A 17146-nucleotide genomic window follows, 5' to 3' on the forward strand; every position below is an offset into this window, starting at 1 on the left:
CACATCATCACACAAGGTTATCTCAGCTGCCTCCCCTTGACCTCCATTCCAGTCCTCAGCTCTGCTCTTATCATGAAGCCCAGTCAAAGTCTTAAGACCAGGTCCCAGAAACAGCTCTGAACAATACACCTGTGTCTTGGATGCTCATGGTGGGTGGAACACACCAATGCACAACAGACTGTGCCCTGTGGTCTCAGCTTCTCTTTTTCCTTGAGAATGTCCAGAGATCAGGCCCTTAGATCCAAAATCTTGGGAGGAAGGTGGAGTATGGTCAAGGACCCCCAAGGTATCTCTTCATGAGCCGCCTCATGGCCCCGATGACCTCCTTATTCCTCAGAGTGTAAACAAAAGGGTTGCACATGGGGGTGACAACCGTGTAGAAAATGGAAAGAATCTGGTCTGTGTCCCCAAGAGAATCTGCCTGGGGCCTCATATAGGCAGCAGTCGCAGTCCCATAAAAGAGTATGACCACAAACAGGTGGGAAGAGCAGGTAGAAAAGATCTTTTGACGTCCCTCAGATGTTGCAACACCAAGTATAGTGGCAATGATACAGGCGTAAGAGGCCACAATCAATGAGAAGGGTGTGAAGATAAAAGCTACCGTGATGAAGAGATTCCCCACTTCACCCCAGAAAGTGCTTGCACTGGCCAGTCTCAGCACAGGCAGGATGTCACACAGGAAGTGGTGGATGGTGTTGGCACCACGGAAAGGCAAAGTGAAGATGCAGACAGAGTGGGTGGTGCCAGTGATGATGCCCGCAAAGTAAGAGGCCCCCACCATGATGGCACATGTTCCCTGGTTCATCAGCGTGGTATAATGTAGTGGAGAGCAGATGGCAGCGTACCGGTCATAAGCCATGGCAGCGAGTAAACAGCATTCGGCAACGCCAAAAAGGGCAAAGAAGTACATCTGAGTGAAGCAGCTGGCCCGGGCGATGGTGGGGCAGGAAGACCGGAGGTCAGCCAACATCCTAGGCACAATGGTGGTGGTGTAGAGGATCTCCACCACGGAGAAGTGACGCAGGAAGAAGTACATGGGGGAGTGGAGGGCAGAGTCCGCCAGCGTGAGGAGGATGATCAGAGAGTTGCCCAGCAAGGTAACCACATAGATACACAGCACACCCCAAAACAGATGGCCCTGAAGAAAGCCAAAGCCCGAGAACCCCAATAAAATGAACTCTGTTACTTCTGTACCATTGTCACCTCCCATGTCCCCAAAGCCAGACTAGAAAAAAGAGGGGCCAGAGAGGGGTAGCCGGCCAGAAACCTTTGCAGCAGTAAGGATGAAGAGTCGTCCATGAGAGCAGCTCAGCTTGCTGAAAAGGAGGAGGAGGGTGAGAAGGATGCTGAGGAGGATGCTGAGGAGGATGCTGAGGAGGATGCCAAAGAAGATGCTGAGGAGGATGCTGAAGAGGATGCTGAGGAAAAGCCTGAGAACTTCAGCTGCTGCTGACTCTCACCAAAAAAAAAAAAAAAAAACCAAAACCCAGAAGAGGAAGGAAATCCAGAAAAGATGAGGCACACTTGCAGATCTTCTTGCTGTTGCAAGATTTCTCAGACAAGTCTGTTCCACTCACCCAGGCAGGAGCTAGAAGCAAAAAGCTGGGGGCAAAAGCAGCTTCCTTCAAGAAGGGGGACAGAAAACTGGGTGAGCAGACAGAGAACAAATAATCTGGGTCCACCCAGAGGCAGAAAGTGAGTGGAATAGGCAAGAGCAGGAGACAGGAGCACAGATCTGAGGACCACAAAGGGCTGTGGAGCTTTTACCTGCAGATGGATCCCCACAGCCCTCAGAGTGCCCCTCCCTGGAGCACACCACAGCAGATCAATCCCCTGAGGAGCTAATTCTCAACAGAGGGAGGAAAGTGGAGGAAGATGGGGAAAAGGAGAAGCAGGGAGGAAGTGGCTTCCCCTTCATTGTGCCTACCCCTAAGCTCCCTGCTGTTGGTCCTGGGTCTGGCTGGTCCTCCTCCTCACACCCAAGCACAAAGGGGAAAGCTCATGTGGAGGAGGATGGTGTGTACAGAGTCCTTCTGCTAAGCACCAAGTGAGCTGGGCTCAGAAACCCTGTGCTCTAACTCCTTGGCTGGTTTCTCTAGGTGGGATTGTCAGCCATTGCCCCAAGGTCTGCAAAGCCTTTCCTGCTCTCAGAATTAGTCCTTAGCATTCTTCCCATTCCTGGAAAACACCTTTTCTCCCAGTGCTAGAGATGGAACACATGGCCTTGTAGAATTCTGGTTGGCTTCTCCCACTGGACTATACCCACAACACTCCCAGACCTGGCAAGTATTTGTAAACCCTTTTGTAAAATAGTGTTAATCCCTAAAGAAAATAACTATTGAAATAACAAGAAAGCTGACTCTGGAAGAACTCCCAGCCCAACGCAGGCCTTTGACTTACTATCTAGCTGCAGAGAGAAGCAGTAACCTCTGGGTGTCAGAAATGAGAAAATACTCTTTAGATCTCAGCCAGAAAAGATGGCACTCACAAGAGCAGATGACAGAGGGACCTGAGAGGATGCCCAGTGAATCAAGACTAGAGAAATAGGGCAGGTCCTTTCAATGATGTCACTTAATAAGAAAAACATGGCCATAGCTTGGAACCCAGTTAGATAATCAAGAAATTTCTTAATATTCAAGGTAGTCTGTTGTCTATTTGGCTCATTTTCCTCTTGGGTGTGAAAGTGTGAGAAAGAGTCCAAATGAGGGGCTAGGGAGAGGGCTCTGCAGTTAAGAGTGCTTACTGCTCCTACAGAGGTCTAGAGTTCTTTTCCCAGTACCCACATAGTCAACTCCCGGCCAGTCTGTTTCAGGGGATCCAACACACCCTCCTCAGGCACTGCATACACATTATACACAGATGTACATGCAGACAAAACACCCAAACATATAAAATAAGAAATTTCTTAGTGAGTCTTGATAAGCCAACTGTTGCATGCACACATGTGCACACACACAGGCATACACACACACACACACACACACACACACACACACACACGATTAATTATCAATTATTTTTTTTTGGAGCTGAGGATGGAACCCAAGGCCTTGTGCTCTACCACTGAGCTAAATCCCCAACCCCTATCAGTTAATTTTTAAAGTGTGGGAACCAGAAAGGTGCATCAAAAATTAATAGCATGAACTGCTCTTCCAAAGGACCCATTAGAGTCCTGCACCCCCCCATCAGATGACTCACAACCACCTGTAATTCTAACTCTAGGGATACAACACCTTCTTATGGCTTCTACAGACAACTCACTGTGATACATACAGTTATATAAACAAATACATAGTTTTAAAAAATAAAGTCTTTAAAGAGACAGTAAAATTAATATAAAAAATAAGCCACGTAAAGATGAATATTACACAGAGAATCTGGATTGTGTTGTCTTTGGGATTTTTAACTGCAGAAAAACATTTGATGGTAAAAGATATTGAGTTAAAAGGCGCAAAGCTACACAGAGAAACCCTGTCTCAAAAAACCAAAAAAAAAAAAAAAAAAAAAAGATATTGAGTTAAACCAATATGTATATTTTAAAGATACCTTGACTTCAAAATTTGGATATAAGGATGTGTTGCTTTGGAAAGGAGGCTCTGCTTTTGTTCCCACAGAAAGCCAGAGGCTGTGAATTTGTTCCAGATTAAGATACATCAGGTTTGACCAGCCAAGACCCCTGAAAGGTCTCCAATGACACCATGGCCCAGATGATCCAACATCCAGAATGGTTTGAAGGCAACTGGCTCAGACAATACAGCCTCATGGACTATTCCATAATCCTAAAATTTTCTTTGTGTCCCCATAAGATACAGCGTCTCCCTCCAGCAGGAAGTAGTAAGAGAAGCTACGCCCAAATTCCCAAATTATATGTAATTTTACTTTGTTAAGGTTAAAACCTTCCTTTTTGGGGAAAAAAAAAAAAAGAAAAGGGGAAGAAGGGGAAGTGCTGTGGGATGGTCTGTATGTCAAGTGTGTTGCTGATTGGTCAATAAATAAATCACTAATTGGCCAGTGGCCAGGCAGGAAGTATAGGCGAAACAAGGAGGAGAATAAAGCTGGGAAGTGGAAGGCTGAGTTGGAGACACTGTCAGCCGCCAAGATGACAAACAGCATGTGAAGATGCCGGTAAGCCACGAGCCATGTGGCAAGGTATAGATTTATAGAAATGGATTAATTTAAGCTGTAAGAAAAGTTAGCAAGAAGCCTGCCACGGCCATACAGTTTTTAACCAATATAAGTCTCTGTGTTTACTTGGTCGGGTTTGAGCGGCTGTGGGGCTGGCAGGTGAGAGAGATTTGTCCTGACCGTGGGCCAGGCAGGAAAACGCTAGCTACACTCACTCATGCTGGAGAGACGGCTCAGCAGTTAAGAGCACTGCTACTCCCAATACCTACACACAGACACCTAATTAAAAATAAAATAAAACCTTTAAAAAAGACTTCTTTTACCTGATACTGTTCAGTTTTGCCTTTACAAAGCACATTTTGACAAGACAGGGGGACTGTGATTTCATAATGCTCACTTGTGTCTTCCCAGTGCTGCCTTGTGGCATCAGAGTGCTCCAATGTGTCATCACTATATTTTCTGGTCTGGTCATAATGTGACTACAGAATGTTCCCTGTGCCATCACAGTGATTTTTATAATGCTGCATTTGGGCATCATAAGTTCCAGGAGAACCAATGCCCATTTCTGGCCTCCAATGGTACCTGCACTCACATACACATGCCTGCACAAAGATATGCACATAATTAAAAATAAGAAGAAAGAACCTCACTTTTGTAAACTTTTTTGTTTGTTTGTTTGTTTTGTTTTTTGTTTTTGTTTGTTTGTTTGAGACAGAGTTTCTCTGTGCCGCTTTCTGCCTTTCCTTGAACTCACAGAGATCCGCCTGACTCTGCCTCCCAAGTGCTGGGATTAAAAGTGTGGGCCACCACCACCTGGCAAGCTTTTTATTTTTTTTAGACAGTATCTCACTATGCTGCCTTAGACAGGCCTTGAATTCACAGAGATCTGCCTACCTCTATTTTCCAAATACTTGGATAAAAGGTGTGTCTGAATAAAGCCTTTTAATATGTTTGAACCTGGAAAGATGTCTCGGTGGGTAAGAGCACTTGCTCTCTCAGAGGATGAAGTTCAGTTCCCAGCACCCATGCCAACAGCTCTCGACCACCTGTCATGTCAGCTCCAGGGGGACATAGCGCCCTCTCCTGGCCTCCACAGACATACATACACACACACACACACACACACACACACACACACACACACACGAGTATGATCAATGGCATGGTTAAAAAGAACTATAATTATTCTATCACATCTAATATTTTGCATAAGTTAACTCACAAGCAAAACAGGACTTTTAAACCTCAATAAATCTTAATTTAGAGTAAGTCACTTTGCTTTTTAGTTTTAGTTTTTATGACAACGCTTTTTCTAAGAATCTGGATTAATATTAACATTCTAGGAACAAAAGGTTATACGTGTTCAGCACATTTTCAAATAATGTAGAAGAATATGAAAAAGAGAGAAAGCACAAGTTGGTGAACTCAAAATGGTGTTTGAATGCTTGTGGTATTATTCTATTATATTTGCAAATTTGAAATAAAAGTTTGAACAAAAGTGTAATGATAATAAACACTTTTGAATATTTAAGAATTCCAAGCTGCACATGGTGGTTCACAACTATAATTCAAGTACTGGGAGACTGAGATGGAGATTGCTCTGAGCTTGAGGCTAGCCTGGGCTACAGAGTAAGAGATCGTCTCTTTTAAAAAATCCAAATAACTTAGGTATTAGTTTGCCCTCTGTCTTAGATAGGCCTTCTATTGCTGTGATAAAACATGACCAAAAGTAACTTCAGGAAGAAAGGGTTTATTTCTTCTTACAACTCTCAGGTTACACTCCATCCCTGAGAGAAGTCAGAGCAGAAACTCAAACAGGACCCTGGAGGCAGGAACCGAAGCAGAGGCCATAGAGAAATGCTGTTACTGACTTACTCCCCATGGCTTGCTCAGCCTGCTTTCTTACACAACCCAGGACCACCGGCCCAGGTGTGGCAGCATCACAGTGTTCTGGGCCCTTCCCCATCAACCTAATTTAAAAAATGTCCCCCAGATTTGTATACATGCCAATTTCATGGAGTCATTTTCTAAATTATCATTTTTCTCTTCTCAGATAACTCTAGTTTGTGTCAAGTTACCAAATATATATATATATATAGCTAGCAACTGAGAAAAATATCCAACGTTGACTTCTGGCCTCTGCCTCAGAGTGGGAGAACACAAGTCTGCACTCGCTCGTTAAGTGTGGGATGTGTGTCAAATTGCTCATGTAAGTGAGGAAAGGAGTATAAACCATAGGTCAACTTGGCCAACACTACCTCAGCCAAGTGACCAAGGTCAGCATCAACACTGGTAAAGGTGAGGTTCATACCTTTAATAGGATATAATGAAAACATCGTCCCTGTGCCTTTCTTCCCGTAGCTTCGTGAGTAAAATGTCTCACAGACTCCAGTGGAAGCACATCCCTCAAAGTACCCGAGCACTATCCCTCAAGGCTGTCAAGGTCACCAAAGTCAGACAATCTGAGAAACTACGGAAACATGACAACTAATGGAGTACGCTATCTTGGGTGGGGTCTTGGACATGAAGTAATAACTAAGGAAATCTTAGGGGCTGGAGAGATGGCTCAGTGGTTAAGTGCACTGGCTGCTCTTCCGGAGGACCTGAGTTTGATTCCCAACACTCACATGGTGGCTCACAACTGTGTGTAACTCCGGTCCCAGGGGATCTGATGCCTTCCTCTGTCTTCCGAGGGCACCAGGCACACATGAGGTGCACAGACATTCATGAATGCAAAACACTCATACACACAAAACAATAAAATAAGAAGTTTTAAACTAAGGACATCTGAATAAAATACAGACTTTAGTTAGTCACTATGCATTAGTTCATTAATAGTGATAAAATGCCACATTAATTTCAAGTGTTACTAGTAAGCAAAAGGTTTAGTAAATGGGAATTCTAGATGCTATCAGCAATTTTCTTGTGACTTAAAAACTATTCTAAATTGAAATGTTACTCTTTAAAAGACTCTCTGAGGGATAGAGGTGGTGTGAGGAACGATAGGGAGAATTTGGAGATAAGTTCAGTGCTTGTCTTGCAAGCTGAATTCAGATCCTCAGCACCCGTATAAAAAGAAAGAAAGAAAAAAGACACAGTGATACACCTGTAATTCCAGCATTGAGCATTGAGAAGGCAGAGGTAGATGAATTCCAGGAGCCTGTTGGCCAATCAGTAGAGCCAAATCCATGTGCCCCGAGTTCAGTGAGAGAACCTGTTTCAAAAAGCAAATTAAAAAACAACTAAGAAAAACAGCCAATACTTACTTCTGGTCTCCAAACACTTGAGCGCAGACACACACACACACACACACACACACACACACACACACACACACACACACTTTGTAAGGATTTTTATGTTTGAGTTTTTCTTTTTAAGAGAGAATATTTTTTGGGGGGAAGGGTATTTCATTTCTTGCTAAAAGTAGCCCAGGCTGACCTCTAACTCACGATCCTCCTGCCTGAGCACCTGGAGTGCTGAGATTATAGTAAAGTCACATGGCTTAAAGTTTATTTGCTGAAAGAGGCCGGGCGGTGGTGGCGCACGCCTTTAATCCCAGCACTCGGGAGGCAGAGCCAGGCGGATCTCTGTGAGTTCGAGGCCAGCCTAGACTACCAAGTGAGTTCCAGGAAAGGCGCAAAGCTACACAGAGAAACCCTGTCTCGAAAAACCAAAAAAAAAAAGTTTATTTGCTGAAAGAGACACCATGATAGAGGGAGACATAACAGGGGTAGAGAGAAACCTGGTGCTCAGGAAGTTCCCAGGAATCCACAGGGATGACCCCAGCTTAGACTATTAGCAATAGTGGGGAGGGTGCCTGAACTGGCCTACCCCAGTAATCAGATCAGTGAATACCCTAACAGTCATCATAGAGGCTTTCTCCAGTAACTGATGGAAGCAGACGCAGAGATCCACAGCCAAACACCAGGCCGAGCTCCAGGAGTTCAGTAGAAGAGAGAGAAGAGGGATTCTATGAGCAAGGGCTTGAAGATCATGTTGGGGAAACCTACAGAGACAACCAAACCAAACTAGTGGGAACTCATGAAATTTAGACCAACACCTGTGGATCCTCCACAGGACTGGACTAGGCCCTCTGCATAAGTGAGACAGTTGTGTCGCTTGATCTGCTTAAGAGGCCCCCTGATAGTAGGATCAGGATACATCCATGGTGCATGAACTGGCTTTTTGGAGCCCCCTACCTGTGGTGGAACACCTAGCACAGCCTTGAGGCAGGGGGAGAGGTTTGGACCTGCCTCAACTAAATGTACCAGGCTCTGCTGACTCCCCATGGGAGGCCTGACCTTCTTGCGGGAGGGAATGAGGGTGGGCTGGAGGTGGAGGCTTGAGGGGTGAGAGGAGGGAAGAGGGGGATCTGTGGTTGGTATGCAAAATGAATAATAAAATTTCTTAATAAAAAAAGATCAGAGAAGCAAAAAAATTATTTGCTGACATGAGAAGTTTGGAATACATTGTTAAATGATGAAAACATTAAATTTTCAATACAAAATTTCTTCTGGTAGAGAGATAAATACATACCAGAGTATTAACAATGAAGATTCTTAGTGAGGTGAATTTGAAGAATTACTTATGTTTTTGTTGATCTTTTGTAGCTCAGAGATTAAGAGGTCCTGCAAACATGTGGTGGCTCACAACCATCTATAATGAGATCTGATGCCTTCTTCTGGCACACACATACATGCAGATAGAGTTCTCATATACATAAAATAAATAAATCTTTAATATATATATATAATACACTGAGCATACAGTAGTGAAAACAGTACATAAAATATTACCCAAAAAAGAGGTTTGCATAACTAAGCAGTCCTGGTCCAGGTGTGGTCACTCCATCAATCATCATTGCCTCAGCTCCAGCCTTTCTCACAAGGCCGCCTAATGTGTCAGAACTGCTTTAAAAGTCTGAGAGACAAACTCTCCCTCTGCCCGGCACCAGGCCTCCGCTTTTTCAGTCTTTCATCATCAGATTCCTGGGAAAATACCAGTTTGTGAGGAACTGTTGTTTTAATGGCCTGGTAGCCTAAAGGCGGGACATAGGTCTCTTCTTAGAATACCTTAGCTCCAGCTAGAATGATTACACTACAACCAGTTAGGCAGCACGCCCCTGATGTCCCTCCAGGCAAAGATTCCCAGAATACCAAAGAGCAAAGGGCAAGGTATGAGGAAGCCCAGGATAAGGCCCAGGGTGTTGGGAATGTCTGCTCACTCACAGGAGAGTCACTCACACGTGCTCTGTAGGTGAGTAATGCAGAGTCTGAGATGTGCCCTGGTGGAGGGACACAGCAGAAGTCACAGGGAGGGAACTGAAGAGCAATACGAAACAGAAGGGACCAGCAGCTATTAGCCAACACCACAGAGGTTGGAAATGAACGTGATGTGGGGCTGTGTGTGATGTCAGCCACGGCTCATTCACCAGTGCAGTGGGGCTGTGTGTGATGTCAGCCACGGCTTATCCCTGGTGCAGTGGGGCTGTGTGTGATGTCAGCCATGGCTCATTCACCAGTGCAGTGGGGCTGTGTGTGATGTCAGCCACAGCTCATCCCCGGTAAAGTGGGGTTGTGTCTAAGATGCTGATGAACATAAGGTTGGTGCCTGAAAACAACTGATGCCACTTTCAAGAAAACAGGGGTATGCAACTGCATACAGAATCGTGGCTTAGGGTTTCCTCGTCCTTCCCATGGCAGGAGCAGGGTGGATTTCAAGGCAGTCCAAGTTGTACCTATAGGACATCTATGAGAATCCTGTGCCTCCACCTTCTAGCTGAGTTGGTCCCTTAGAGAAGTTCTGTAGAATTCAGACTCGTTGTTTACAGGATTCAGTTCCAGTGTTTAAGCCCTAGCCTGAAGCTTGCCTTAGTATTCACACCAAAGACCATCTTTCTTGTCTCATATACTCTACCAAGGTGACCAAGATTTAGTTCAAGGTCAGTTTTAGAACAATTCACTCTACCTAAACTAGCTAGTTGTTGTTGTTGTTGTTATTGTTGTTTTGCCAGCACGTATGTCTGTGTGAGGGTGTCAAATCTTGGAGTTACAGACAGGTGTGAGCTGCCATGTGGGTGCTGGGAACTGAACCCAGGTCTTCTGGAAGAGCAGTCAGTGCTCTTAACCACTGAGCCATCTCTCCAGGCCCTCGTCTAGCTATTTGCATCTGTCTTAAGACAACTTGATAAGTAAGCTGTTTTAATTTACAAAAGTCATATAAGATTTCACTCTTCTGATTATTCTACAGCAGTGGTTCTCAACCTTCCTAGATACTGTGACCCTTTAATACAGTTCCTTGTGTTGTGGTGACCCCCCCACCATAAAAGTATTTCATTATTACTTCATAACAGTGATTTTGCCACTGTTGTGAATCGTAATGTAAATACTTTTGGAAACAGAGGTTTGTCAAAGGGGTCACAACCCAAAGGTTGAGAATCACTGTTCCAGAGGACTGTATGTATGTGTATGTATTCCTTTACAGTGTGGTCTTATATATTGCCATTGAGGCATATATAAAATTTAAAGCAGGCTTCATTTCACTGGCATACTAAGGAAAGCTTATTTAAAAGTATGTCACTTCTACAACTTGCTTTGTGGCGATTTTATATGCATCCACATTTTCCTACAAGAGACCATTTAGCAATGGAATGTGACCCTTTTGAAAGAAAACAGGTCACTGACTTTTACAGATCAGGAAGGGTTGACTGCAAAGGGTCATGAGGAATTGTGGAGGCTACATATTGATTATGGTTGCATGACTATGCATTTGTCAAATTTATACTTAACAGCACCATTTTACTGCGCATAATTTCACACTTCAGCAAACATGATTCAAAAACTGAAACAAGATGGCTTCAAGAGTCTAACACTGTGTTAATTGTGCTGGACTTTTCCCAAGAGATCATAAAACACACACACACACACACACACACACACACACACACACACACACACACCTGGAAAAGCTATTGGCCCTGAGTCCCTTCTTGCTGGAATTTTTCAAGAGATCATAAAACACACACACACACACACACACACACACACACACACACACACACACACACACACCTGGAAAAGCTATTGGCCCTGAGTCCCTTCTTGCCTTTCCTGGGCTGAGGTTTTTTGTTTTTGTTTTTGTTTTTTAATGAAAAACAGTGAATGAAGCTCTTACAGGCAGTAAGAGAGAGCTCCTGAGAGAACTTAAGCCAAGCACTGGCCTCTCCAGCCCCCCTCCACCCCAGATCATATTTACTCCTAACACGCCTCTGTCCAGATGCAACTTAATGATTAGCAAATACTTTCTCCCTAAAGCTGTTAAGTTTTAATTAATTCCCTGAGGTCACCCTCAGTTTCCTGTCTCCTTCAGGCCTGCTCCCCAGCTTCCTAGCCCCAGGGACTCCGCAGCAGTAATTACCTGCTATAAATGAGGGCATCTCCACACAGCACAGCAGTAATTACCGCCCCAGTAACTTCATAATTATTTTTGTCCCTCAACACTTAAAAAAAGGGGAAAGTTTGCTGCTCGGCAATGAACACAATATTTGAGTGATATCCGGTTTTGTCCTCATGTCTGCCCTGGTGTGTTGGGCCTCAAAGGTGTTTATTACTGCCTTGTTTTGGTGACAGGAAAGCTAAGAGCCAAGTGACTGCAAAGTTATGTGGCCAATAAAGATGGAACTGAGACTTGAAATCCAAAGGCCAATCTCTAGCTCCCAGTGCAGGACGCTCCCTAACAATACCCCCTGCTCTGCCCACATTCAGGCTCTCTTCTTCCTGACTAGATCTGTGCCCACCTTTGCCTGCTTATTCTCTGAACATCCAGATCCTTCCAACATCAGGAGACCATTGTCCTACACAGCCTCTAGGCCCCAACTCACTCCCTCACGCCTGCCTTGCAGCCAGCAGCCAGGCTCCTGGAGCTGGAGAGAAGGCAGCCTGTGGAGAGGTTATGGATCCCAGGCATGGTCCTCACTGCTCTGTCTCATCACCCTGAGCTCTGCCAGACTCCTCCCACCTCCATCCCACAGTTATCTGTGATCCTCACTATTTATATTTACTTATTCAGTCCAGATGTGCAACATAGGTAGCTGATGTTGTACTGTATGAAACACAGAACTATGACAAAGTTTTAAAGCGGAAACAAAAGAGAAAGAAAATTACTTTTTAAAGGCACTGATATAAAATGGAGTCAGCAGAAAACTAATAAACATCCAAAGACCTATGTATGCCCTTTGTATGGTTCCGGGGGTGGGGGGAGGGGAGGCCCAAGTTCGTCTCAAAATTGTTTAACAGCCAACTCCAAAAGGACAGCCTAGTCCATTCCAGAGTTAACAGCTCCACGAGATAAAGAGAACAGCTATCCTTGGAACTAAAACCAGACAGAAATTTCTCCCAAGGACAGTCCTAAAAAGATGACTGTGATTCAGCCTTGACAGTGAATTTCCTGAGCTCAATCTAACAGCTGTCCTCAGCGGAGCGGACGTCACTGCAGGGAAGGCCCTTGGTGGCTGTGGGAGGCGCCGGATGCACCCTATGCTCTGCTCCTTGGTGATGGAGCTTGACTAAAGGCAGGATTTCTCAACCTTAGCACCATTAACGTGTGGAGCCAGAGAAGTGTTCCGCGCATTTTAGAATGTTTGTCCTCTATCCACTAGATGTCAGTAGCCACCTTCCCACCAACGGTGAAACCAAACCGGAGATGTCTCCTGGGGTGAACCAAAATAAAAACTGCTGTTCCTATTTCTTTTTTGATGGGAAGAGCAACAGAAGGACTCTTACTTTTATTTTGATGGAGAGAGGCAACAGAAGAACTCTTACTTTTATTTTTATTATTGTTTTGCTGTTTCATTGAAGCATAATGTAAGGCCATAAAATCCACTCATTAAACATACTCAATTCAGTGGTTTTTAGAAGATTCACGGGGTCATATGACCATCACCCCTAACCAATTTTGGAAATTTTTTATGGTGCCAAAAGGAAACTGTGCAGCCATAGCAGCCCATTCCCATTCCTCTCCCTCTCCATGGCTTGGCTGGCAACCACTAACCCGGTGTCTCTCTATAGATTTATATACTCTGGAAATTTTATATGAAAGAATCATTCTGATTTGGGGTATGCAGCTAGAGAGGTGACTCAGCAGGTAAGAGCACTGGCTGATCTTCCAGGGGACCTGGGTTCAATTCCCAGCACCCACACAGCTGCTCATAACCATCCATATCTCCAATTCCAGAGGATCCAGTGCCCTCTCCTGGCCTCCACAGCTACCAATCATGCAAGTGGTGCAGACATGCATGCAGAGAAAACATTCATACACATAAAATAATTTTCTTAAAATGTAATATTTTTACATTTTATTCACTTTTAATTAAAATATAAATACATCACTTCCCTTTTCTTCCTCCAGCCCCTCCCAGGTACCATGCTCCCAACCCCTCCCACACCTGCCCTCCTCTCAAATTTATAGTCTTTGTTAGTGTTACACACACACACACACACACACATATATTTGTATGTGTGTATGCACAAATATATAACTACAACCTGCTGAGTTCTTTTTAAGAAGCTAATCCTCCCTCTTAACCACTGAGCCATCTCTCCAGCCCCTAATCCTCCCTCTCACGCATCCGTTAGTTGCCTTTCTGTAGGGACGACTCCTCATAGTTTTCTCCTTTTCGAGTTAACGTGTCCCTTGATATCACCATTGCTTACATCTTGTTCATGCGGTCATTTCTAGGACACCCTTTTCAAACAGACTTCCTGGTATCCTGGCTCTGATCAGCTTCCTGTCCTCTCCTCCACCGTTTCCTGTGCCACAGATGCAGAAACTGTGATGTAGGTGTATCTTTGGGGCCTGGACTCTTCACAGTCTGTTGATCTCTGCCACGGTGTCCAGTTGTGGGGTTTTGTGGTGGTCTCCATTTACTTTCGAGAGAAGCTTTTTTGGGGGGGGGATAACTCATCAAAGGTATATATCTTTATACTGTGGGTATAAGGATAAGATTTAGAACGTAGAAAGGAATTACACTGGTCTCGTGACTGGACAGTGGTAAATCCTTTTCTAAGTTTCATGATCTCACTCGCTGGGAAAACTGGCCAGGTTTCCAGTACCAAGCATGATTTCCCTCCTACTGAGTGGGCCTTAAGTCCAGTGAACAGCAACCTGTGAGCGCCACTTACTGCATGGTCAGGGATATCTTGCTGTTCTGGTCATGGTTGTGGTTCATGGTGCTGCACTATTAACTGCTTCCCTCCCTCGGCAGATTGCAGTATTTTCCAGTACCATGGAGGTGAAACCACAAGAGGCAGGCTTTCAGGTTAGATCCTGAACGTGATGTGGCTTACACTTTTTATTTTACTTTACTTCCCTCTTTAAAGACTTTATTATTTTTAAACTATTTGTTTCTTTCTATGGCTGTCTATACTCATTTTCTTGTCTCTCTTAAGCCTACGCCATTTACATGCTGGAACCCGTTTAGAGGGTTTTTGTTGTTGTTGTTGTTGTTTTTATTTTGTTTTGTTTTGTTTCTGTCTGGATCTGTCTTTACGACATATCTTTAGTCTTTTTTACGTGTGAGCAAACTTTAAACTGCTAAGCTGCAGCTGGGTCCTTCATGTGGCTCTATTAGCTGGCTCCGCCCACTTCACCAGTTGTGAAAGCCAAGCCTAAGCCCAAAGACCGGCAGGTCAGAGGTGTGTTTGACCTGGAACCACATTCACCACCACCACCCCCCAACTCTGGAATGCCAATGCCCTGCACTGTGGCAGGCATTTTTTATTTAGTTTTTTGTTTCTACTTATCGTGAAAAAAAATCTGTGTAAGTGCTCTGCTGTAAGCAGGTTTGTTTTTTGTTTTTTGTTTTTTTTTTTTTTTTTGGTTTTTCGAGACAGGGTTTCTCTGTGTAGCTTTGAGCCTTTCCTGGAACTCGCTTTGGAGACCAGGCTGGCCTCGAACTCACAGAGATCTGCCTGCCTCTGCCTCCCGAGTGCTGGAATTAAAGGCGTGCGCCACCACCACCCGGCTGTTTTTAAGCAGGGTTTCTTAAAGGAGCTGTATCCTTTTTTTTTTTTTTTTTTCAGCTTTCTCGGGCTCTAGGGATATTTGAGAGCCCCACATTGAGTGCCAAAATGTAGCTGGGTTTTTTTTTTATTCTTTACTCTTTGCTCTTTGGGGGCCGTACAGCTCCCAAATAAATACATGGAGACTTATTGTTTCTTATGAATGCCTGGCCTTAGCTTGGCTTGTTTCTAGTCAGCTTTTCTTAAATTAAATTATCCCATCTATCTCCTGCCTCTGGGCTTTTACCTTCCTATATACCTTTCTTTTCTTCTTACATGGCTTTACTTCTACATTACTTGCTGTGTAGCTGGATGGCTGGCCCCTGGAGTCCTCTCTCCTTCTCCTTCTCTTTGATCTTCAGTCTTCCCAGATTTCTTCTCCTATTTATTTTCTCTGCCTGTCAGTTGTAGCATGAATCTTAACAGGTCTTATTAATAAAATCAAACCTGGAGCCAGGTATTGGGTGAATGCTGGAAGATCAGAGAAACAGAACAAGCCACAGCTTCCTCACCTCGTAATTCCTCAGCTGATCCTGTTTCCTCAGACTGGAAGCCTCTGAGTCCTCATATTCTAATGGATCTCAGTTGAACTGCTGCTAGAAACTTAAAGGCTTAACCAGGCAAATGCTTCTAGTTTCTGGTCTTCACGCCTTATATGTCCTTCTACCATCACTCCCTGGGATTAAAGACTCACTTTCTGGGATTAAAGGTGTGAGTCACCATGCTTGGCTGTATCCTTGAACACACAGAGATCCAGGTGGATTTCTGCCTCTGGAATGATAGGATTAAAGGCGTGTGCTACCATTGCCTATCCTCTATGTTTAATATTGTAGCTGTTCTATTCTCTGACCCTAGATAAGTTTATTAGGGTGCACAATATTTTGGGGAACACAATACCACCACAGTCAGTCCCACCTGTCCTTTCTCCTGCCTTGCTATTGGCCACTCAGCTCTTCATTAGACCAATCAGGTGTTTTAGGCAGGCAAAGTAACACAGCTTCACAGAGTTAAACAAATGCAACATAAAAGAATGCAACACATCTTTGCATCAATAAACAAATATTCCACAGCACAAATGAATGTAACACATCTTAAAATAATATTCCACAACAAGATCTAGCTCCAATAATTTAAGTCCTGGTCCTAAGTACATTGTGTCTTCAGCAATCACCCTCAACCTCTGAGAAGTAACAAAGGGCTACGTCACTAGTCTATATTGCCTTTGGAGATATCTGGACTGTCCTGGCCAACGATTTGAAAGGTTTCTCATGCCTGATACTAGGGCCTTTGTTCATCTATGGTCCTTATGGGGAGTATTGTCAGCCCAAGTTCATTAACTTCCTTTAAAGTGTGTGTGTGTGTGTGGTGTGTACACATACAATTATATGTATTATGTATAATTTGGGGTAATTATAAAATATTATTCCTAGAGGCTTTTTCAAACAACCTTGGTGTGATTTGTCCCTTGTCCCTCCTTCTTCTGTATTGACCTCCCTCCCTCCTCCCTAGCTGGAACCCCCTCCCCATTTCTTAGCTTCCTAATAAATATCTCCTGTATCCTTCTATTCCCTCTCAAGTACTCAACCATGATACCATCATATTTTCTTAGTTTCTGAAGCTACTCCACACTATATACTCACACCTGAAGATCTGGAGCTAGAAACCACAATTTTGAAGGACATTTAGGCTGTTTCAATTTCCTGGATATTGTGAACATGGCTGAGCAAGTAAGGGCCTGTGGAGTAGAATGTCAAGTCCTTTGGGCATATGCCAAGGAGTGGAATAGCTGGGTTATGTGGTAGAATTATTTTTGTTTTTTGAGGATTCTCCATACTAATTTCCAAGGTTCATCAACATAGTATGCGTAAGTACTTCAATATTTTTATTGCCAAATAATATTGCACTATATGGATACATTATACTTATTTATTCATAGGTTCATGGGCATTTGAACTGATTGC

At 44.0% G+C, this 17146-nt stretch overlaps 1 protein-coding gene across 1 annotated transcript; it reads right to left on the minus strand.

Annotated features, from left to right (window-relative positions):
* Positions 1-271: 271 nt before the first annotated feature.
* Positions 272-1210, minus strand: LOC131895345 (olfactory receptor 10P22-like). The gene has a single exon (XM_059245785.1). The coding sequence runs from the start codon at positions 1208-1210 to the stop codon at positions 272-274; it is 939 nt and encodes a 312-aa protein (XP_059101768.1).
* Between the last annotated feature and the right edge of the window lie 15936 nt (positions 1211-17146).

This window comes from Peromyscus eremicus, chromosome 18, assembly GCF_949786415.1.
Source record: "Peromyscus eremicus chromosome 18, PerEre_H2_v1, whole genome shotgun sequence".
Lineage (NCBI taxonomy): Eukaryota > Metazoa > Chordata > Mammalia > Rodentia > Cricetidae > Peromyscus > Peromyscus eremicus.

What these genes read in the sequence shown, in the direction of transcription:
- LOC131895345 (XM_059245785.1), bottom strand. Translation starts at nt 1,210, where the DNA reads ATGGGAGGTGACAATGGTACAGAAGTAACAGAGTTCATTTTATTGGGG.